The following is a 24783-nucleotide window of genomic DNA, read 5'->3' as shown; positions in this document are numbered from 1 at the left end:
CTGTTCTTTTTCTCAGGGGACGGTGGATTGATTTGGAGCCAATGTGTTTGTTGATGGAGTTCCGGTTGGAATGCCATGCTTCTAGGAATTCTCGTGCGTGTCTCTGTTTGGCTTGTCCTAGGATGGATGTGTTGTCCCAATCAAAGTGGTGTCCTTCCACATCTGTATGTTAGGATACGAGTGATAGTGGGTCGTGTCGTTTTTGTGGCTAGTCGTTTTGAACATTAACTAGCCACAAAAACGACACGACCCACTATCACTCGTATCCTAACATACAGATGTGGAAGGACACCACCTTGATTGGGACAACACATCCATCCTAGGACAAGCCAAACAGAGACACGCACGAGAATTCCTAGAAGCATGGCATTCCAACCGGAACTCCATCAACAAACACATTGGCTCCAAATCAATCCACCGGCCCCTGAGAAAAAGAACAGGAAATGACATCACCAACGCAGGAAATGACATCACCAACCCAAGGAAACCTACCCAGATAAATAGAAAGCGGGACATAACACCAGCGCTTCGTCGGAGGCTCACTGATGATGTTAGCTAGAATGGTGACGAAAAGCCTGAAAACGAACCTTCCAGCTCAGTGAGCAAACTCACATCTGGGACTATAGTGAATGTGAAACAAATATTTTGATTTCAGAATTGAGATATGCAAATCTACTTCTTGAAACTAGATTTATAAATCCGATCAAGTAATAATAAAAATAATGCACTGCTTTGCATCTGATCTCAAATTGAAGCTGCCATTGCAGAGGTAATCAAGTAAAATTATAACTGCACTTCATTGGGCTGTCAACTGCTCATTGATTGCTTGTTTCTCCCTGGAGCCCAAGGTGAATAGTATGCTATAAGTGGCAATTTTGTAATCAGTAATAAAAATTATGGCCCAAATTCAGTCATCTAATAACTGGCACTGTCAAAAAATTGGATGGCGCAGTGGTAGTGTTTCTCTCCCTGGGCTAAGAGGTCCAGGTTCAAGTCTCACTTGTTCCAGAAGTGTGTAACAACATCTCTGAACAGGATGATTAGGAAAACAGTTGAAATTAAAAATGCAGCTGTCCCTGAATTTTCAAAGTTACTGGATGAGGAAAAATAGCTTAGCTGGCTTCTTTGGTCAGTGGTGTGGTGGCCCACCAACTGTTATCGGCTTTGTGGAGCTGTCTGTTCTCAGGAGGGACCCTTTACCTTGCCAAACACCTCAACTTTAAATCTGGTACAGGCTCAGTCCTCTGGTTTTAAGTTTAGAGACACTGTACCTATAATGGTAATGTTTGAATCTTCCCTTGTCCCGCATCAGTGAAACAGTTAAAGGCACAGTTGATGTGCTTTGTTGCTGGGAGTCGGGCACAAGCTACCACTCTGAAGCTGCCTGCAGGCTTTGATATGGTTGACCACACCATGCTCTCTAATCCTTGTCCTGTATCGAGTTAGATGGAGTAAATTGTGGTTCTATTTTTGTCAATCCATTCAAGGCAGGATAACTTGAAATGGCTTATCTTGAGGCTGTTATACAATGATACATGAAATTCTTCAGAATTTTTTCCCTGACTGCTTTGATGCCTCTTGATGACATCAACCAAACAGAAATGTCTGAATCTGTGTATGCCCTAACAATGCCCAGCTTCACTTCCTCTCAGTCCCTCCCCTGCCCCAGATTTAGCAGTAAATCAGAAACAAAAACAAAGTTGCTGGAAAAGCTCAGCAGATCTGGCAGCATCTTCTGAAGGTAAAAACAGTTAACGTTTTGGGTCCGGTGACCATCCTTCAGAACTGGATATTCAGAAATTTCTTTGAATTAAATGTTGGCAAGATTGATATTGTCTTCGCTTACCAACGCAACCTTTATTTCTAAATTTTGTCATCCCTCATTGTCTGGACCTAAAACAGACTATTCATGATCGTAGCATCCCGTTTTTCCCTGACCTATGTTTCCGACCGCCCCTCAAAGTTTTTTTAAAAAAATTCTAACTCCTTAATAGTTTCTGTCTGAACATCAGCCTGCTGGGTGCTGAAATCCCCAGTCATTCTTTTTGTTACCTTTTTGTAACTGTTGCAATACATTCCGTAGGCAACCTTGAATCTTCCAACCTTTTATGAACCTTTGCTGTACCCTGATTTGCCTCAAATCCTTTTTGTACCTGTTTAATGACCTGTACTGGCTCCCTGACTAGCAAAGCTTCAGATTTAAAATTCACATCCTTGTGTCACAAATCCCTTCATTGCCGGGCTCCCCCAATCTGTAACCTCATCCAGTCTTGTGACCCCATAAGAACTTTGCTTCAGTTCTGGTCACCTTCTGCAAATCCAGTTTTCTCTGCCATCTCGTTGGCCATTGTACATTCAGTTCTTGAGCCTTGGCTTTGGGATTCATGCCAAAGCCTCAACAGGACAAGTTGTGACTTCTTGTGCTGAAACTGTTCTCTGATCCTGATCTGCCTCATTGTTTGTCAAATGTGCTGGGGCAGTTGATTTCAACCATGGTGGCTACTGCAATTCAGCACCTGCCCTCAGCATCTTGTGACAGGATGTTCTTTAAGCATCCATTTAGCTGACTAGGACACAACACACAGTATGCAGTGATGATTAGTGATTGGTGAATTGGTCGTCAACAAAGTTTTTTGGACCTTTTGGGAGTATTGCTTTTTTGATTTTAATTTTAATTTTTTATTAATTTTTTGGTTTGTTTTCTGTGGTGAAGGAAACAGTCTATTTTTTAAAATAATATTTTGCAGGTATTCCTAACTGGCTGAGCACCACTGCGACATCTGCAACAACAAAATCAAACAGTGGAGTGAGCAAAGAAGCACAGCTTTGGCATTCTCCCCATTCAGGCCCAAATTCACCTCTGTCTGCTGGGGTGAATTTTCAACCAGTCGTGGAAAGCTCAAGAGTTGGTGCTGACTTCAGACCTCCCAGGAAAGGCCCACCGCGGCCAAGCGCACACAAGCACTTTGACATAAATGAGCATTTGCCGTGGATGATCGTACTGTTTCTGCTGTTGGTGCTGGTGGTGACAGTAGTTTGCAGTATCAAGAAAAGCTCCCATGCGCTGAAGAAAGGTCCTAAACAGGATCCCAGCAGCATCGTTGAAAAAGCTGGTCTCAAGAAGCCTATTTCCCCTAGCCCAAATAAAGAAAAATGGATTTATTATTGTAATGGGAAAGGTAAGCAAACAATCATGTTAAACTTCATGGTCATGAACTTATAAGCTACAGTGTACTTGTTGATGCAATTATATTTGTTTCACCTGCCATCAATTAAACAGTAGGATATGGACTATGCATTCAGGTCTTGAATCTTATTTATAAGGTTCACCATTAGTTCTGAAAACTTTATATTGTCTGAAATCGGTAAAGATCTCAACAAAGGGCATTAACTTCCAGCAGGCTAGTTAGCTTAGTTGCACGGGCAGCTAGCATGTCTTTAAGAATAATGGCAACAGCAGAGTAAGCAGCCCTGTTCTGGCTGAGGTGGTTTGAGACTGACCTTACTTGCCTCTGTCAGTGGATGGCAAGAGTAAACTACTGTTGTCAAAACTGCCAAGCAAAAGACTGAGGGTTAAGAATTTGCAGACAAAGAACCAAGAAACCTGAAGAGCACAAAAACTGTACCAGACCATACAATTTTGTCAGTGTATGTGCCTAATTTGTTCAAAAAAGGTTATATTGCTTGGGAGTGACTTCAGTGTTGGTGCATAATTGAGGAATAAAGAAACACTAAGAGGCCATTCAATCCTCTCAGCCTTTTGTGTTATTAATTCATGGCTGATCTGTATCTTAATTCAGTGTGCTTATTCTATCAATATTCCCTTTTGAAGCGTTGTATTTCTTACTATGCAAGCCAACTTTGTTGTCAGCAAACTTGGATATACAGCCTACGTTCCTTTTTATCTAAGTCACTTATAAATGTACTGAAACATTGTCTTCTCATTACTGATACTGTGGAACATAACAAGTTGCTCGGTATAAATTTGAATACCAGTAACCCGGACGATCCTTTTCCTGTCTCCTGAACTTTCAAGCGAACAGATTGTTTCCAAATCCATGTACGCTCATTTTTGTTAATGGCTTTTATGTAGATTGCCATCTGGAGATTACTATAAATTAGGTCCATAGACAATCCTATATGTATCGCACTCGTTATTGCCTTGACTAATGCAAGTTGATTAACTAAACAAGATTTGCATTTTAAAAATCCAAACTTTCTCTGATCAGGTATTAGTCCAAATTTTTGGAGAGGTGCTATATATTAATCAAATTTACTGTTTTTTTTACATGTTGTTCATGTTACTTTTGATCTTGAGTTATTTTAAACTTGAGAAAAGTTCCTGTCTCGCACCAGTGTCCTTTTGAAGCTTCCTTTGATTTACCAGCTTTGTTCAAATAACAATTAAACCCCTGCAGGTTGAGGTCACAGAGGAAATGTTGATGTTGCAAAAGGCAAGGCAATTTGCTGTTGTGACAGTTTTGTCTTACCATGATGGTTGACTGATATTTTGTGTATTTATTCAGTGTACATTTTACTTACACTTCTTTAGCCTGTCAGGTGACATTTCATTTATAACAAATGCAATTTGTGATGGCCTGGTGGTATTATCATTGGGCTGTTAATCCAGAGACCCCAGATAATGTTCTGGGGACCCAGGTTCAGATCCTATCATGGCAGGTGGTAGAATTTGAATTCAATAAATATCTGGAATTAAGAGTCTAATGATGACCATGAATCCATTGCAAACTGTTGGAAAAACCCATTTGGTTCACCATTGTCCTTTAGAGAAGGAAACTGCTGTCCTTACCTGGTCTGACCTACATGTGACTCTGAACCGTCCTCTGGGCAATTTAGGGATGGGCAATAAATGCTGCCTAGTCAATGACGCCCTCATCCCATGAATGAATAAAAAAAATTGTGTTTTTTTTTCAATAATAGAACTCTTTACAATCTCAGACACCTCTATAAAAAGGTAATTAATAACAGAAAACTACAAGAAAACTCATGGAAAAAAACAAATTACATTACATAACCTGGTGAATTGAGAAATGACAGACTACAGCAAATGATCACAACAAGATAGGAAGAGCTGTGAAGTGAATATGGAAAGAAATTTGCAAAGGAAATCAGTCAGCAGTGTTTTTTTTCACCGCATTGGGAAAAGTATAGTCAAGAAAATGCTGTCTTAAAAACTGGCGATAATAATGTCTGTGCCAGTAAGGAAATGGCAGACATTATGAATAATTGCTTAACCACTGTTTACATTAGAGGGTGAGGTCAGCATGCTGGAAATCTCAGGAAGACTAATATTGAATTAGGATTATTGATGGATCATGTAGGTGGGTAAAACTTCAGCCAATGTATCCCAATGTAAACAAATGTAAGGTGATTCACTTTGGACCTAAAGATAAAACAGGATGCTTTCTAAACCATGAAAGTCCAAAAAGTTACTTGGGGCAGCCTGTTGCACAATCATTAAAATATTATGAACAGATACAGAAAATAACTCTATTGCTCAACAAGTCTCTGTCTAGACTAAAAGAAAGTGGGTGGGTGGGGGTGAGGGTGGTAGAGGTCATGCTTGGGCTGTAAAAAGCCCTGCTTAGGTCACACCTGGAGACAGTTGTGGATATCATGCTAAGTATTAGCTTTAGAAGGAATTAGAAGGTAAAGAAGTAATTTAGTTTGTTTGCACAACATTAAAAGGAATTAATAGGGTAGGTTGAGAGAAACTATTTGCAAAACCTGGGGAGTATTGCTCAAGGACTAAAAGTTAAAACTGAATTTTTTTTGGAGTGCAGTTAGATATCTATCTTTTAACACTGATAATTGCTCGGAACTCTATTCTGCAAATAACAACTGTTGCTAGGTCAATTGCTTGTGTAAAACTGCCAAGTATGGATTTTCTTTCATTCAGTTGATATCAAAGAATATGGAGCAAACTGACCAACAAGTGATGCAATGTCCCATGACTGAATGAAAGAAAAGATACAAGTATAGGTTTCAATTAATCATGATCTTGTTGAAAAGCAGGAACTGGCTGGAGGTGCCAAATGGCTTATTCTTGTCAGTTTGGATTATTTTGCTCAAACTGCATCAAGTACTATTATACAGTGCATTTGGTTCATGATGCTACAGATCTCCTTGCAGGCAAGTTGTTTGTTATTAAAATTGCTCTTTAGCTTCATATGGTCTGGCGGTGTGAATTCAGCAGCTGCAAAATGACTGAGTCTTGCCTGTTGCTTTAATCTTTTATTCTCAACCAACACTGTAAAACAAATCTATGGTTATGTAACTTTTATTTTGAAAATTTCTGTCGTAAACTCTCAGCTGTGAGCCTGAATTTCCAAACTTTGTTCAAGCTTGTTGAAATGGCGATAATAGGATTGTTTTAGATCATGATGCAAAGTCGACGTATTTTTGATTTCTGATCAGATCAGGATACCTGCTTATTTCTCAGATACTCCTAGTACAATTCCAGGATCAGCGTTAACCAACATGTGTTTTCTGCAATTTCTGTTCAAAATATTTAATTGAAGAATATGAGGGAGTTTTTTTATTGGGATGATGACTTTGCTGACTAGGCCAGCATTTATTGCCCATCCCTTACTGCCCAGAGGGCAGTTATGAGTCAGTCACATTGCTTTGGGTCTGTAGTCACACAAGTCCAGACTGAAGTAAGGATGGCAGTGTCCTTCTCTAAATGGCAATAGTGAACCAGATGGGTTTTTGCAACAATTGATAACACATTAATGGTCTCTTTGACTCTTCATTTCAGATTTTCATTGAATTCAAATTCCACTTTTTGTGGTGGGATTTGAACCTCAGCCCCCAGTACACTTAAAGGTCTGTGGATTAATAGTCCAAAGATAATACACTAAGCCATAGACTTTTTTTTTACATGTTTTTGCTTTTGTGTTCCTGCACAATTATTGATCTTGTTTAGGGGAGCCTTAACATGTTTAAAACTCATTAGGGATAAAATTCAGGGCAAATATGAATACTTGGGTTTTCTTTATTTTTTATTCACTTGTGGGACATGTGTTGTTGGCTGGTCAGCATTCAATAATGTCCCAAGTTACCCTTGAAAAATGTGGTGGTGAGCTGCCACCTTGAACCAATGATATCCATGCGTTGGGGTTAGATTAGGGAGGGAATTCTAGCTTTTTTGCCCAATGACACAGAAGGAACAGCAACTTATTTCTAAGTCAGGAGGGGGAGTGGCTTGCAAGTAGTGGTTATATCTGCTGCCTTTGTCTTTCTAGATGGAATGGTTGTGGGTTTGGAAGTGCTGTCTGACGATCTTTCAGTTTCTGTAGTGCGTCTTGTAGGTGGTACACACTGCCACTGACCCTGGGTGGTGGGAGAGGATGCTTGTGGATGGTACCGGTCAAGCAGGCTGCTTTGTTTTGGATGGTATCGAGCTTCTTGAACATTGTTGGAGCTGCGCCCATCCAGACCAGCGCAACATAGTCATACTCCTGACTTTTCCTTGTTAATGGTGAACAGGTTTTAAGGGGTCAAGAAGTGAATTATTCCCAGCTTCTGACCTCTCTCAGCCTCTGTATTTGCATGGTGGCTCTCGTTGAGTTTCTGGTAACCCATGGAACGTTGACAGTTGGGAAATAATACGGAGGCAATAGCCTATGCGTATTAACACTAGACTACTAATCCAAAAACTCAGTTAATGTTCTGTGCACCTGGGTTCAAATCCTGTCATGGCAGATGGTGGAACTTGACTGTTATTCACCTTCTGAAATTGCTTCGTAATCTGCTCAGTTCAAGGGCAGCTAGGGACAAGCAATAAATGCTGGCCAACAGTGATACCCATGTTTCCACGAGTGAGTTTTAAAAAAACTATTGAAAGTCTCAGGATGATGGTTAGATTCTCTCTGGAGATGGTCATTGTTTTAAGTTTTATGTGGTGCCAGTTAAATGCTGCTGCTCAGCCCAAGTATGGAAATTGTCCAGCTCATGTTGCATTTGAAGATGGATTGCTTTAATATCTGAGGATTCCCAAATAGCACTGAACATTATGCAATCATCAGTGAACATCCTCTCTTCTGACCTCATGATGGAGGGAAAATCATCAATGAAGCAACTGAAGATAGCTCGGCCTAGGGTACTGTCCTATTGTACCCCTATGGACATGTCCTGGAGCTGAGATGACTGATCTCCAACAATCACAACTGTCTTCCTGTGATCCAACTATGACTCCAACCAGGAGCAAGCTTTTCTCCTGATTCCTAATGATTCCAGTTTTGCTAAGGTTCCTTGATGTCACGGCCTTAATGTCAAGGCTGTCACTTTCACCTCAACCCCGGAATTCAGCTCTTTTGTCCACATTTGAGCCAAGGTTACTGGCCATGTTGGATTTTTTTTTTCCTGCTTTGTGTACTGGATGTACCTGGGAAATTTTCCCTATTGTCAGATAGAAGCCAGTGTTACAATTGTACTAGAAGAGTTCGGCTGGGGTTGCGGAAAGTTCTGGAGCACAGGTTTTTAAGCACTATATTGCTGGAAAGTTGTCAAGACCCATTGCCTTTGCAGTATCTTGAGTCTCAAACCATTTATTGATATCTCATGAAGTGAATAGAACTGGTAGAAGATTGGCACCTATGATGCAGGGAACCACTGGAGGAGGCAGGGATGGATCATGCACTTAGCACTTCTGGCTGAAGGTTGTTGCAAGTATTTCAGTTTTGACTTTTGCGCTGATGTGCATAACCCTTCCATCAATTTCTGGAACAGTCTGTACAGCGCTCCATGCTGACAAAGATGCTTGCTTGGACTGTGCATGTCATGGAAATCTCCAAACTAACCAGACTATGATGCCACATAATGGTTGAGGAGAGGTTGTGTCCATCATTGCTTTTTAATATGGAATCCTAGCTACTCCTGGGATTTTGTACAACGTCATGCTCACTTGCAGAAATAACCTAGTTTGCCTTTCTTTCTGATTTCCATTCTTTTCACGGGTTGCAAAGCCTCCCTTATCAAAGCTACAATACACAGGCATTTTGTTTCATTTTTCATCTCAACACAATCCTTTCTTCCCTGGGGAGGGTTTCCGGCATTTCCTTTTCTCCCATGGTTGCCCCATTTCCTTATCTTTGCACTCTGCAGATGGTTGGAGCGACTAGGGGAGGCTATCTCCTGGTCAGCTCACTGTCATTTGGTCAATGTGGTAGATTGCCTGGGCCTTCGTATTTTTAGATAATCATTGACCACTGGGTAAAAGCACTCAAGATAGAAGCGCCTTAGAAGAACTATCAGATGTGATGCATTCCAATCTGAAGAGGAGGAATGTGTGGGTATGTGGGCAGAGAAGGCAGGAAGCAGTAGTACATCAATTGCTGCTGAGCCTTGCCAGCACATTCATGATGGATCAAATGGCCTCCTTTGTGCTGGAATATGTGAAGAACAAAGACAGTTTCAGAGATAGTAGGAAGTGCAGATGCTGGAGAATCTGTGATAACGAGGTGTAGAGCTGGATATAAACAGCAGGTCAAGCAGCATCAGAGGAGCAGGAAAGCTGTTTTGGGTCTGGACCTTTCTTCATTTTTCTGAAGAAGGGTCCAGACCTGAAACATCAACTTACCTGCTCCTCTGCTGCTTGGCCTGCTGTGCTCATCCAGCTGTACACCTTGTTATCTCAAATTCTCCAGTATCGACAGTTCCTACTATCTCCAAAGACTAAGATTTCTATGTTTGATTTTGCTAAGTTTTTGGTTTCACTTTGCTTCAACTGAACAGCCTTTCATTATCCCAAAGTGAGGGCAGCAAACATTATGCTGAACTTCACCTTCAGTCTTGCTATTGCATCCCAACAATTTCTGGTGGAGGAATTATAAATGCACACACCACGCTCTCTCTAATCTCACAGTTACCTTGTGTTTAGGGAAGGCCGCTTGTCAGACATGTCACATATTCTTGCCATTAACAATTATGCAGCTGATACATCCTTCAAGATGAAGTAGAATGCCCAAATGACCTTAGCATTTAGATATTAAATAGCATTAATCAGAGGATGTTGGCAACATGGGAAAGATGAAGAGTGTTGAGTTTTTTTTAAAACAAAATTGCTATAAATGCAGGGAAGCAAAAACAGTTGATATTTGTCTCCATGTGAAATATTCGCTTATCTCTTATCCTGCACATGAGGTATTTGGTTGTCTATTCCAGCAGCTATATTTACTTTTACTTTTGTGCTGTTTGTGATAGGAACACTTTGGTTTGGTTCATTTGTGAACAGCATTGTATGAGCATATTTAATTCCATTCATTTGCTGTAACAGACCAGTGATTGTTACAAAGTAACAGTTACCGTGGGTCCAAATGGAATTTGCACTGATTGAATCACATGTGTTTTGCACAACAAATTACATCTACATTTTTACAGAAAAATTTGACAGTTAAAGCAGTACTGAGTTATTTTTGATCTAAAGGGGATGTGACTAAAATTGAAACCAAATTTGTTCAATTGACAAAAAATGCCAACAAAAAACCTCCCTCCTGAAAAGTAACTAGGACAGGTGAACAGCAGCTGTTAAAATCTCTGTAGAGGACAGGACTAGTAAGTTATGTTATATAGTACTGCTATAGTTTCTTAATTACTGCAAAATATTTGTTGTTAGTTGTATTTGTGTATCTCAATTAATTAATTTTGGACCTGTCTCTCTAACTTTTATTAAAATTGCTTTGCAACTCATGATATTTGACATCACATTTTAAAATTATTTATGTATTATTTATATACACTATTATATGGTTCAACTCTTCTAAATACCAGCAAGTTGTGTTTCTCCAAGTTTGTGCTGCAAACAGTTAGCTGTCAAATAACTATACCAAATAAAGTTAGTAATATTTATTCCTCTGTCAAAGCTTCACAATTCTTTTGTGGCAGTGTCTTTTTGCATCAGTTTTTTGAAATTGCGTGTTTCTGTTTATTTGCCTTTCCTGTAATAGAGAACATCATTTTGTTTTGTTCAGGGAAAATATAACAGTAAGAATATTACCAAATTATTCAGATAGAAAAGGGATGTGAATGTAATTGAAATTAAATTTCCAAAATTGCTGAAGTTCCTCTTCTGTGATGAAACACATAAATAATTTTCTTCTTGTGTGGCATGGCAACAAGAACCTGGCTGCCTTGAAGCTTGAATAACATGATGCTGTCTTTTGAAATTCAAAGCACAGTTTCTGTTGGCTGACTAACAACATTTGTAGCAACTGTTGTGATTGGATGGCTGTGCAGAGAAAAGGGAGATTTAGTTGGACAAAGTCAGCTCTATGCCCCAGCAACAGCTTCATACCTTGCAGCTGATCAGTACTGCACACCAGTAAATGATATGTGCAAAGATGGTAAACATTTTTTTTCAAAAAAAATCAACATTTTTTGTACTGGTTTGAATATTTGATCATATTAAGGCATCTCTGATGACTTGTTTGGGGGTGTAGTGTACAATCCTCTCCATGAATGTATAGGGTGATGATTTTAAAAAAAGTGAGTTTGGTAAATTAAACGTCAATATTTTGCTAATAGTGTGGTCTATATCTCTATTTAACTAATTTTGCATGCTAAGAATTATGAAGTATGATAAGGTCACATAAGCTTCTTCCAGTCTTAGTCAGAGTCAGAGTAAGCAAGCTTTACTGGAGAATAACTGATTAGCGAATTAGATAAACCCATTCAGTCTGTTTCTTGCATTGCAGCTCCAAAGAGTAGAAATGCAATGGTTTCCTTGGAAATGCATTGGGTATTGAATTCAGAATATGCTTGGTGAGTTAGGCGTTAAGGGATAAAGGGGGTACTTTTTATTCTCCTTCTTTTCCTTTTCGGTTTACTTTGCTATTTGGTTCTTCCTGCTTGGCAAAAGGTGGTGGGTAACCAGTAAACTGTTTGAATTTGTAATACATAGTTGATGCAATTTAAATATGCAGAGCAGCTTGACTGAGTGGAACGAACATTTTGTGCCATGTTCAAGTCATAGATGTGTCTAGGTTGAAAGTACCTGCAGGAAAAGTCACTATCTGCACAAGCTTGAGGTCCAGGCTTTGGAACTTTAGTAGCTGGATTCATTGTGCATTTTCAAGGTAGGGGACAAGAAGGATAGTGCATTTTAGGGAGATGGTCACACCATATTTCCACGTGGACAAACTTAGGAATGGGATACCCACCAGACACTCCAAAATGCAGGTCTTCCGTGAGCCAATCCATTTCAGTTACAGTTTTGTTTATCCGTTTACAGTTTTGAAACTGGAGATGTTGATGGTTCCTTAAAGTAATGTAGCCAGTTGTGCTATGGTTGGTTCAATGAGCTCACAGTGGATGAAGAAAGACCAGTAAGTCATTGGACATTCTTGAGTTGAAGGAACAGAGTGATTTCTGCAAGTTTATAGCAGGATAGTGTGTTACATTCCTGATGCCAGAGTCAATGATGTCATTTGAAATTGCTGTGTGACCTCCTTCCTTGGGAGTGTGAACAACAAGGTCCCTGTTGGTACCAATGACTTGGGTAGGAACGGAAATGAGGTTCTGAATGCAGATTTCAGAGAACTAGAAATTGATTGAAAGGCAGAAATTTGGTGACCCTCCCAAGGCAGTAATTTCAGGATGACTCCCAGACTGAAATGCTCGTGAGCACAGAAACAAGAAAATTGTTTGGGTGTACAAAAAGCTGGAAAACAGGTTAGGAGCAAGACATCCCAATGCCTCAGAATTCTGATTAGTTCTGGGGGAGGGGGAACCTGTTCAGGGTACATTGGTTATACTCTGGCAGTCTTGGAATAAGATTCCTTGCAGGAAGGTTTGCTAATGCTCTTGAGGAAGGCTCCAACTAAGTCAGCAAGGAGCTGGGAACCTAAGAAGTAGCCTTACTACATCAGTACTAATGCTGTGCAGGATCATATTTCAAGTGATCTCATTGAAACTCATAAAATACTTAAAGCAAGCAGTAGGGCGGATGCAGATAGAATCTTGCCTTTGGCTGGTGACTCAAGAACCAAGGGACATAATCAAAGAAACCTACAGCACAGGAACAGGCCCTTCGGCCCTCCAAGCCTGCGCTGATCAAGATCCTCTGTCTAACCTGTCATCTATTTTCTAATGGTCTGTGTCCATTTGCTCCCTGCCCATCCATGTACCAGTCCAAATATATCTTAAAAGACGCTAACGTGTCTGCGTCTACCACCTCTGCTGGCAATGCGTTCCAGGCGCCCACCACCCTCGGTGTAAAGAACTTTCCATGCATATCTCCCTTAAACTTTCTTTCTCTCACTTTGAACTCATGACCCCTAGTAATTGAGTCCCCCACTCTGGCAGGGTTGGGGGGGAAGCTTTTTGCTATCCACCCTGTCTATACCCCTCATGATTTTGTAGACCTCAATCAGGTCCCCCCTCAATCTCTGTCTTTCTAATGAAAATAATCCTAATCTACTCAACCTCTCTTCATAGCTAGCACCCTCCATACCAGGCAACATCCTGGTGAACCTCCTCTTCACCCTCTCCAAAGCTTCCACATCCTTTTCGTAATGTGGCGACCAGAACTGGACACAGTACTCCAAATGTGGCCGAACCAAAGTCCTGTACAACTGCAACATGACCTGCCAACTCTTGTACTCAATACCCCGTCCAATGAAGGAAAGCATGCCATATGCCGCCTTGACCACCCTGTTGACCTGTGTTGTCACCTTCAGGGAACAATGGACCTGAACACCCAGATCTCTCTGTTCATCAATTTTCCCTCGGACTTTTCAATTTACTGTATAGTTCGCCCTTGAATTTGATCTTCCAAAATGCATCGCCTCGCATTTGCCTGGATTGAACTCCATCTGCCATTTATCTGCCCAGCTCTCCAGTCTATCTATATTCTGCTGTAATCTCTGACAGTCCCCTTCACTATCAGCTACTCCACCAATCTTAGTGTCATCAGCAAACTTGCTGATCAGACCACCTACACCTTCCTCCAGATCATTTACATATATCACAAACAACAGTGGTCCCAGCACAGATCCCTGTGGAACACCACTGGTTACAGGTCTCCAATTTGAGAAACTCCCTTCTACGACTACTCCCTGCCTCTTGTTGCCTAGCCAGTTTTTTTATCCATCTAGCTAGCACACCCTGGACCCCATGTGACTTCACTTTCTCCATCAGCCTGCCATGGGGAACCTTATCAAACTCCTTCCTGAAGTCCATGTATATGACATCTACAGCCTTTCCCTCATCAATCAACTCCTTCCTTATGTCAACTTGACAGACTAATCACAGGGTAAAAAGCCATTTTAAGAATAAGATGAAGATGGAACTACTTTGTTCAGAGGTTGGTAAATCTGTGGAATTTTCTACACATGAGGCCTTTGGAAGCTCGATCAGTTAGTCGATTCAAGACTGAAATAGGTTTCTGGGACTAATTGCAGTAGGGGATATGGAGATGGTGTGGGAAATTGGCTTTAAGGAGTTACCCAGTGATGATCTAGAATGCTGGGCAGACTTGATGAGCTGAATGGCGTGTTCCTGTTTGTTTGTGCCTAGGTGAGGTTGTGCAGCCAAAAATGTCTTGATGTTGAGGCAGATGCATTTATTAAACACCAATATACCTGGTGTTTTCTCCCAACGGTTCATGCTGTGGACCCCACCCGTTTCTTAGCTCCCCTACTGACCCTTTGACATTATCTAAAACACTGAATCAGGTTCCTTGGGTTTGCCTTTGAGAATTAAAAACCATTTTTAAAAATTTGAAGCCTAGTTCCAGCAAAAGAGATTATTCAATAATACTGTCATTTCAGTCAGTGACTAATAAATCTAATGCAATTTCAGCATGAATCTTTTCTGAATGTAATTATTTTATATTTGCCCAGTATTAAACATGCTATATTGTTTTCACAGCTTACATTTCTATTGAGCCTTAAGCTCGGAGAATCATGCCAGTGCTCTTCTCTGAAGCGTAATCAAAAATAATTGCATGTCGACCCAATTAGAGATGAGATGAGCTTTTATAAAAAAATTTCAAGGAGGAAAGGAGTTGGAGAACCAGAATGTTTTATGGGATTTCAGGGGGTGAAACTTTGGTGAATAAAGGCTAGTTTAATAGTCGTGCAAAGTTAAACTAAATTGATTGTATCCCATAAGTGTGCAAGATCAAGGAGTAAATGATGAAATGGATTTGTGAAGAACAAAATGGTAACGTGCAGTTCTTAGCCTGCTGTTTAATACCTGGGAAGGAAATCAATTGCAAGACACTGCCACATGATTTCCAAAGCTCCCCCAGAATAGAAATTAATCAGCCAATAAACGGCCTGCTAGAAAGCAATCTGCAGTGTTACACCACACACTCTGGACCATATGTATCCTTCCACCATGTTGAAGGCAGGTCTTCATTGTACAGCTGGTTTTAAAAAATGTTGAGTCTTGTCATCATAGCTGGATATGAGACCACATGCTTGTATGTCTGATGGTTTGGTGTGTTGCATGATTACATTGCATTTTCAACAAATTGAATTACCGTTTATTGAATGATACGAGGTGGATGGTGGCAATTAATACAGTACTCCGACAATGAGTGGTTCTTTTCATGAATTCACTGTCGGCCTGTAGCAGCGACACGTTCATGCTTGTTTACCCTATCCTCCTTGGGGTGGGGGGGGGGGGGGGGTGGAGAAAAAAGAAACAAAATATTTATTGCTTTGTGGCAGATTCAGGAACCAGATACCTATGCAGATGTGCAATAAATACACCAAAGCCTGGTAGAATTATTCCCAAGAATGGAATTCATACTACTTTATTCAATATAATCCCTGAAAAGTTTGGTTTTCTCTAATGAAAAATGCGTAGTTTAAATTGGTCAATTCTAGTTGTAACCATAGCTAAGTCTTTGCGAGTTGACAAAAGGTAAGCATCATTTAGTTTTCGAGGAAAATACTCCTCTCTAAAGTAAGAAAGCACACTTAGTATCAAATAAATTAGAGCTACCTGCTGGATCTTTGGCTGCTTGCCTTGGAGGTTCAATAAGTTGCTGGGTTTCTACACATGCAACATATTTAGCTGAACATAAAGAAGCTTGGTGACAACCTGTTTACTTTTAGTGTTAATTTCAATTTTGTTGCATGTAATGTGAAATATATCAAATTAGCAGATTGAGCTAATATTAGAATCTGCTACTAACTCATTCATGTACTTTGGCTTAGGTGTTGACATCCTTAAACTTGTGGCAGCTCAGATTAGTAGCCAGTGGAAGGACATCTATCAGTTTCTTGCCAATGCAGCTGAACGAGAAGTATCAGCTTTCTCCAACGGGTATTCAGGAGATCATGAACGAGCGTATGCTGCCTTACAACACTGGACCATTCGAGATCCTGAAGCCAACCTGGCAAAGCTCATTAGTGCTCTTCGTCGCTACAAGCGCAATGATGTTGTGGAAAACCTCAGAGGACTAATGGAAGATACCTCCCAGGTAAGTGCCCTATTTCAGCAATTTCAAGTTCTTATTCAGGGTCACTTACACTGTGCATTCCCAGCACTGTTTATCAAGTTAAACTTCTCAAGGGAAAAGGCTTTTCTTTTGAAGTGAGTTTGTCAAACATGAGCTAAAAAGCATTGTGCGTGATTAAGCTCAAAGTTATGGGCTTGTTGACTTGAAATTTAGTATGCTCTCTTCCTCTTCCTCCACCACCACAACCCTGCCATTTCTCTGTATATTTGTGTAGTCGTTGCACAAATGCTGATAGCTTGCCTTGTCTTACACAGATAACTTAAGGGTTTGTGTACTGAATTTAAAATGCCCTTCTTCAATCTTGCAATGAATTCTTGGGATATGTGTCTACAAGGTATGAAAACAATGTTTGGGTAAAATAAATAATCTTTGCTTGGAAGATATGCCAATGAACATTTTGGAGTACAGCTCATTGTGTGCCACACATGAAGCAGCTATGCTTTGTTCTGCTCCAAGCCCAGTGTTCTCTATATGGAAATGTTGATGAAGTGTTTGAACTTCTCTATAATGGTTTACTGATACCATTAGGCAGAGAGAAATTAGATTATTCAATATCTGGTTGTAGTTTGTTGCCTACTGTTAGACACTCAAACCATTCTTGGTCAGAATGCCCTGCTTCCACACTATCAAGTCCACACTGACTCTCTGAAGAAAACACCACACCCCCAGCCCTGCCAAGTCTCCATAACCCTGCATTTCCCATGGCCAGTCCACCTAACCTGTAGATTCCTGGACACTGCAATTCAGCATGGCCAGTCCACCTCAACTGCCGTTTTGTCCTGATTATTTAAGAGCCCTGCTGTGACAGAGTTGGGCATTCACGTCAAACCTCGTTCCAAAAATAGAAGACGTTGGCATTGTGCAAATGGGATTTTAAATGGGGCTCTGACAACCTCAAAAGATTGCATACTCAAATTTGAATAAATTATATTGTGCTCAAGGATGCTGCAGATGACTCCTGTCGCCTTTTGAGAGGATAGTTCAGTAATTCCCAGTGCTGTGAAGTTTTCCCTTTTAAACTTGTAGAACCAATTTGCCTAGTAGAGCAAGAAAACAATAGAATTATAATCCTTACAGTGCAGGAAGAGGCCATTTGGCCCTTTGAGTCTACACTGACCCTCGAGCATTCCTGCCACCCTATCCTCCTAACCTCACATTGAGCATGGCTGATCCATGCACCATACATGTCTGTCGGCACTACAAACAATTTATCATGGTCAATCCACTCAGCCTGCACATCTCTAGACTGTGGGAGGAAACTGGAGCACTCGGTGGAAACCTGTGCAGACCCCACAGTTAGTCACCCAAGGCTAGAATTGAACCCCGGTCTGAGGCGCTGTGCAGCAGCAGTGCTAACCATTGAGCCACCCAGACGTTCAGATGTACATCCAGGCCTGTCACTTCCTGTGGGTTTATTGTCACGAAGGGTGATGTGATGCCTCCGGCAGTGATTGCGTATAGGTGCACCGAAGGCTGTTGGGGTGGCTGACATCATTTCACTGATCTTCTGTTCAAAATGAACATAGAATACATTGAGGTCACTGGGGAGGACTGCATTGTTAGCGATTCTGCTCAACTTTGCTTTTGTCGTATAAGCCTTGCGGCAGTCAGTGTGTCCTCATGTGGTTACACTGGGACTTTATGTTAGCCTGATGTTGTCGTCTGGTATCCCTGATGGCTTTGCAAAAGTAGTACTTAGATTTCCTGTATGGGTCATGGTCACTGGACTTGAACACCTCAGAGCTAGGCTTCAGTGGAGAATGGACCTCCCAGTTCATCCATGGTTTCTGGTTGGTAAACGCTCAGGTTGAGGTCTTTGGCACACAGTCATCTACATACTTAGGAAGTCTCCGATGATAGTGGCATACTGTTTGAAGTTGGCTGCTGAGTTCTTGAATATAGACCAGTCCACCAACTCCAAACAGTCACATAGGAACTTCTCTGTTATTTCAGACTAGCACTGTACGACTTTCTGTACCAGATCTTCACGCTTCATCTTTTGCTTGATAGTCGGGAGAAGGAGCACAGCCTTGTAGCCTGACTTAACAAAATGTAGGTTGGAAATTGGATTGGTAGGCTTCATTGGTTATGTAGGAATGGTCCAGGGTTCTTGAACCTCCTGAATGGCAGGAGACGTGTTGGTGGTGTCTTGATAGCACATTCTTTGAGTTTAGTCTGATTGAAGTCACCTGCTACGATGAACAAGGCCTTGGGGTAATCTGTCTCGAGGCTATTTGGGGCAATGTATGTTTCATCAGTGCACACTTCACTTCTGCATGGGGTGGGATGTGAACTACTGTCAGCAGATGTATACTTCCACGGCAGGGAGTAGGAAGGACAATTTACTGCTAGATGTTGTAGGTCTAGGGAGCAGTAACTTACCGGGTCATCACGTGTGCAAGCTCCAAGAGGTGTGGGGCAAGAGGCAGACCCCTCCATCCTTTGGCTTGGCCGAGGACACCGTGCAGTCCATTCAAATGATTGAGAAGCCCTGGGATTGCCAGGTAAAGCAGGACTCACCCATGTCTCTGTAAAATAGAGCACACAGTAGTCTCTCAATTTCCCTTTGGCAGGTCAGACTTTGATTTTTTTCATTGATTTTTCCAGTCCAAACTTCCATTTATTGTTTGTGTGAGTTTGTTATAACTCTTTTCATCCAATAAAGTTAGTTCTGTAATCTTTCTTTTGTAGCTTAGCTGTCTGTTGTCAGGGCTCTTTGCTGCCTGATTGGCAGTATCTTGATGCTCTTATAAAACAGTGAGAAGAATGAGAGTATTTCGGGTTAAGACAAACCAGTATGACCTTACTGAGATTCATGTTCTGTAGTCTTTTGCTTAAATTTGTTATTAGCTGACTTTTAAGATTTGTTCAATAGTTAATGGCAAACCTTGAATTGACCAACTTCACGTCCAAATGCTGATCTATATAATAAAGTTAAACATCGGGAATCACCAGCTCAGGCAAGTTTTGACTTTACTTGGCATATATGAAAACTGGAACTGCCTAGTTTTACCTAACCTGTTCTTGGTACTCCATGTGAATCATTGCCTGGTGATGCTTACTGTCAAAATTCACCCAAATCTTCCTTGCATTTTGTCAGAAGCACAGAACTTAATTGTGAAAGAAAAGAGCTGGCAAAATTGGATTGTGAGTAGTTGGAAAGCCACTGTGAACTCTTATCAGGAGTTTACTGCTGAACTATGATAATTTATCCTGCATAAAAGGACATGTGGTCATCTTTTAGATATTGACTTGATTAGGTCTTGAAGTATATCATTATGTTTTGGTTCTCCAAACTAAGGCATTTTTGTTACGATTGTGATAGACATGTAATTGGCATGGTGGAAAATGTTAAAGTTTCTAATTTTGTGCCTTTTAATATCATTAGTATTAAAAATTCCTAACATGCACTATTGTAAGTAACTTGGATGTTTTCCACTGCCATTGAATGATGTTTCTCCCTTTCCCCCTTCCATTTCTAACTTCCATTTCTGAATTGCATAGCTCTTTGTGTCCCATACTGCAACAGCTTTGTTGCTTAATTTTGAATTTCTTTCATGACAGAAAAATGGTTTCTGATCCTAAAGATCAAATTGATTTGCATCCCTGAACAGATTTCCAGTATACTTTCAATATTTTTGATATTTTAAAAAGTATTTATGACTTTGTACAGGAACCTATTTGTCTCGTGGGATTACGTAACATGGTATTTGGCTCATCTGTTCTCCGTTGTGAATTTGACATTTTGTGGTTTGGATAATTTTGTTCTAACATGTTTGTCAGCTTCTCTTGATGTAGCAGCTTTTGAAACATCACAGCTGGCTTGACTTCCAATTTTCCATCGCATCATACATATTATGTCTCCCTGTGGGAGTTTTTAAACACTTGCTATGATATTTCATGTGATCTTGTAATTTCTCTTTGTTATACCAACAACTGGAGCTCTTTTCTTTCCAACCTATAAACTCTGAAAATTATGCATTAATTCTATTGAAGGATAATCACTTTTTTACAGTATTTAATTTTAGCAGCTTTGCATGGTGACAGAAAATTCGAGTTTATTGATGTTTCTAGAATGACAAAAGATTTTCGTTTTGTGATCAGGCTTGGTAAGTGGAACAAGTAAAGAAACAAACCAACAAGATCAGTGAATTTAGAGTTCGGTCTTCGGTGGCTGCTGGATCTGAGCCCATAATGATACTAATGATGTCCGAACCATGAGTCCATCCTTGGCACGGATTAGACAATGGGATTGAGCATTCTGCTATGCAGGGCTAACATTCAGTGTTCTGGGTAGTCACACTCCACGTTTGGCAGTTAATGGACTATTGAATTTTTTTAAGTTGAAAAATGATGTAAGGGTTGCAAAAACTACTTTGATCTTCAAATCTAGAATACCAGTGGCCTTGGCAATGAAAGCCTATCCACTTCAAAGTTGCATGTATATTGCTGTTGGTAAAAATAAATGGTGTTCGTTTTGAACTTCAGGATTTGCTAAAGATTCAGTATATTCAGAAAATGTGGATCAACAAACAACAGGAGATATGTCCTCCTTTTGGTATTTTTAGACCAATGAGCATTTCAGTGATTTGCAGAACTCTATCAGCTCCCACTGTCAGTTTTCGTGCTGCTTTTGTACAACTAGTCTACTTGTACACGAAAATTGGACAGATCAGCAATCCGTGAGCTTAAGTATGAATATCTAATGCTTTAAAGTTGCTAATTACCTTTTTCCTATGATCTTATGCTCCTGGGTGTAAATATTGTATGTTCTTTGTGGTGTTTTTCTGTCAACTGCCAAATATGGGGTAGAATTAAGTGGACTTCAAGTATGAGTTACTTAACTGAAAATATTTTGTGCTCTCCAGGGTAACCTGTCTCTTCCCTTTCCTTTAATTTCTTGTCTCCTGAGCCCAACACAAAGCACTGACTGAATGGTGACAATAAATATTAATATGTTGTGACTTTGAACAGTGTTCAAAGAATGAAGAATGCCAAGCCTATACTAAAATCTTATCTCTCTGGCAATCTTGAATGAAGGTGACTTATGCAATGATCATCTTGGTAAGTCACAATTGTTGGAAATATTTGCATCTCTGACAAGTAGATTAGTGTTTGCAGTAGGTGGTTTCATGAATACAAATATAAGAAGCTATTTTATTTTAAAAATGGGCATTTGCTTTCTTTAAAAAGGCAGTCTAATTTACCATAACATAAGTGGAATTATTTTGTTCATAACCCCACTCCCCCCCGGTTTTTTTTATTTTTTGGAGCTGAAGTAACCAAGTGAACAAAGTGAATGCTGTATTTTTGGAAAGCTAATGAAATGTGTATTTAGCCAATTTGTGGTGAGTGAGACTGGCAGTTATTAATTACTGAATGAAGGTAGTCTTCAAAATTTCTCGCTTCTTCCTATCCACCTCATTGCATTCCATTGCTGATGTTTTGTGAATGGAACTGCAATGTAATGGGGCTAAATGGTGAATAAATGCACAAACTTCTGTATAGCTAGATTGGGGAAATGAACAAAACATTCAAACTAGAATTCTCCGGGTTTAATTTGTGCTTCCAAGAGCTGCTTTTGTTTTATATGGGTTTCTTTTCATAATGAAGTTGCCAGTGTTTTATGCTATATGTCATTGTTTTTAGGAATTCAAATGCAGCTAGTGAACTGCATGATATCCGTGCTCAAGAGTAAGTTTTGTCTACTTAGCTGCTCCTGTATGTTAGTATATGTTGCATTTGAAACAAAAATTGTGCTTCACCAAGAAGTGTAATTCAGACAGAGATAGCAGCCAAGTTAGACATTAGGATGGAACATACTTCTGTCCTTTTTTGGATGTTGCAATGAATATCAACGAGAGTAAGAGAGCAGTTTTCCCACTAACTGACCATTAATACCAGTTTAAGATGAGTCAGCAGAAGCAAACAATTCTAGGTCAGATTTTTAGGGAAACCTATATACTTTTGTATTAGCCAGTGAAATGTGACTGCAATAAGCAGGTGTCCTCATTATCCTAATAGTTGTAGAAATCCTAAAATCCATATATTTGGATGACCAAATATGAGTGTAATTGGTAGATCACCATCAAAGGACTGCCAGAAGAGATTTGTTTGTTTTGTAGTGTAATTCTTCAGCCATTCAATCTTTTACTTCCATTTAGAAAATAACAAGGAAACCTCTACCATTCTGTCTGTTGTACCAGCTCAGTCTCTGCCCACCTGCCTTGCTGTAGTGACAGTACTAGAGTGAGCGCCAGTTCTTAATTTTGTTCAATTTCTTCAGAAGAAATGGATATCATTGGCTCAGCCAACAATTATTGTTCACCCCTAATTGCACAGTGTTCAATTAAGATTCATTCACATTGTGGTGATTCTGGAGTCACATATAGGCAAGACCAGATAAAGCTTGCAGATTTCCTTCCCTATAAGATATTAGCAAACATGGGGACTTCTGCAATGATTTGTAGTTACACGGCTGGTTTTAGCTTAGCTTTTTATTCCAGTGTTTTTTAATTGAAGTCAAATTTCACCAAGTGCCATGGTAGAATTAAAATCCATGTCCTCAGAACTTTAGACTGGATTTCTGGATGGATAGTGCAAGTCAGGGCTGTTAAGCCACTGTGTAGTCAGCTGTAGTCTGCCTGATGACCCTTCCCTGGGATTTTTAGCTGAGAAGTTTGAGGTTGAGGAGTAGGTACGACTAGATTCCTGCTGTCAGGATTTGTTTTTATGCTCTTGGCATATTAACACTGATGTTTTCCCGTTAGGTAATCTCATATATATGACCTTGATACAAGTTTAGTGTTTGTATAACAGCATAAATTAATGATCTTGTATCGTTCAATACTTCTGGTCTTGGAAACTTTGTGCTTAGGAAATACAATTGTCTTCTGCATTCGTTGTATCTCAGTATCTGGCATGAACTGTGCCTGTTGCAATTTATGTCACTTCATCCCAAAAACTTATCTGACCTAAGCCAAGCATTCCCCATTATGTGATTACATTTTTGACTTTTTAAAAAAAATTACTTTTGACCTCCTGGGCTTATGAATGAAGCCATCATTTGTTGCACCTAGTTATCCTTCTGTAGGTTGGTACAAAATCCCTCATGAACCTTGGAAGTCTAAGTAGTGAAGCAATTCTTATAGTGCTGCTAGATATGAGGTCCAAAGATCTTTATCCGGAATGGATGAGAAGCAACAAAGTCAGAAGATATGAGACTTGTGGTATTTGGAATTCATTGCATTAAATTGCTGCCTGTCCTTTTCCTGCTTGGTGATAAAGTTCTTTCTGATAGGCGTTATTGACAGTACCTTAGCAAGAGAGCATACATTGCACTCTGTGTACTTGTGTTCATGGAGATTCATGTTTTGGGTGGTGAATGGGATGCTGATCAAGTGGAATGCTTTGCCTTGGATGACTGTGAGCTTCTTGTAGCTACACTCATTCAGGAAAAATGTCAGTCCTCCATCACACTCCCAGCTATCTCCCCGTGTGTGTGATTGGCCCAGTTGACTTCCTGGTCAATGGTGGCCTGAAAAATGTAAATAGCGGTACTTACAATGAAGAATACTATTGTCTGTTATAGGGGGTGCTGGTTAGATTCTCTCTGGAGATTATATTTACTTGACATTTTAGTGGCTCAAATTTACTTGCTACTTATCAGCCCAAGCCTAGTTGTTGTCCAGGTCTTGTGTAGAAGTATGACTGTTTCATTACCTGAGGAACTGTGAATAGAATAAAATATTACAATATACCACACCTCCTTTCCAATACTTTTTTGAATTTGGTCCAGAGTGAATCTTATCCTCCTATGCCATCAGGATGAATCATCACCAGTAAACTAATTTTATAACTGTTGATATAATCAAAACCTTACTTTGCTTTATTGGTGTGGATTGCAAATTATAATCCTGTTCGTTAAGCTGTTAAATCAGGTAAATATTCCTTGAATTTCATAGTGCATGTTAAAATGGAATCTCTTCCTTTTGAAAAGCTAATCGTATCATTTTACCTTTTTTATCATGCTGAACACTTAAAACCTATTCTGTGTTGTAACATGTCCAGTGAAGTGATATTTACCTGTCTGAAGTGCTTGTGTTTTGATATCAACAGAGTTGAGCTTTCTGTTGACCTACATGAATTGTTTAAAACAAATATTGCTTTCAAACAGTGTGGGGAGAATTGGTTTTAACCAGTAGGTGACTGTATTTATCAGGAGTGGCAGAATGTGCATTGTGATTATTGGCAGAGTAACTTGTACAAATTTATTTGGGTAAAAACAG

The 24783-nt window shown here is 40.0% G+C and overlaps 1 protein-coding gene across 1 annotated transcript in view; it reads left to right on the top strand.

Annotated features, from left to right (window-relative positions):
• The window catches only part of tnfrsf21 (tumor necrosis factor receptor superfamily, member 21), a 73249-nt gene that overhangs the window by 26714 nt on the left and 21752 nt on the right, over positions 1 to 24783 (top strand). The window contains exons 3-4 of the mRNA XM_048531691.2: positions 2748 to 3179; positions 16191 to 16456. Coding sequence (XP_048387648.2) covers positions 2748 to 3179; positions 16191 to 16456 — 698 coding nt within the window. The remainder of the gene's footprint in view (positions 1 to 2747; positions 3180 to 16190; positions 16457 to 24783) is intronic.

The sequence above is a fragment of the Stegostoma tigrinum genome, chromosome 4 (assembly GCF_030684315.1).
Source record: "Stegostoma tigrinum isolate sSteTig4 chromosome 4, sSteTig4.hap1, whole genome shotgun sequence".
NCBI lineage: Eukaryota > Metazoa > Chordata > Chondrichthyes > Orectolobiformes > Stegostomatidae > Stegostoma > Stegostoma tigrinum.
The sequence above is the reverse complement of the archived record's forward strand: the minus strand, read 5'-3'. Positions and strand labels throughout refer to the sequence as shown.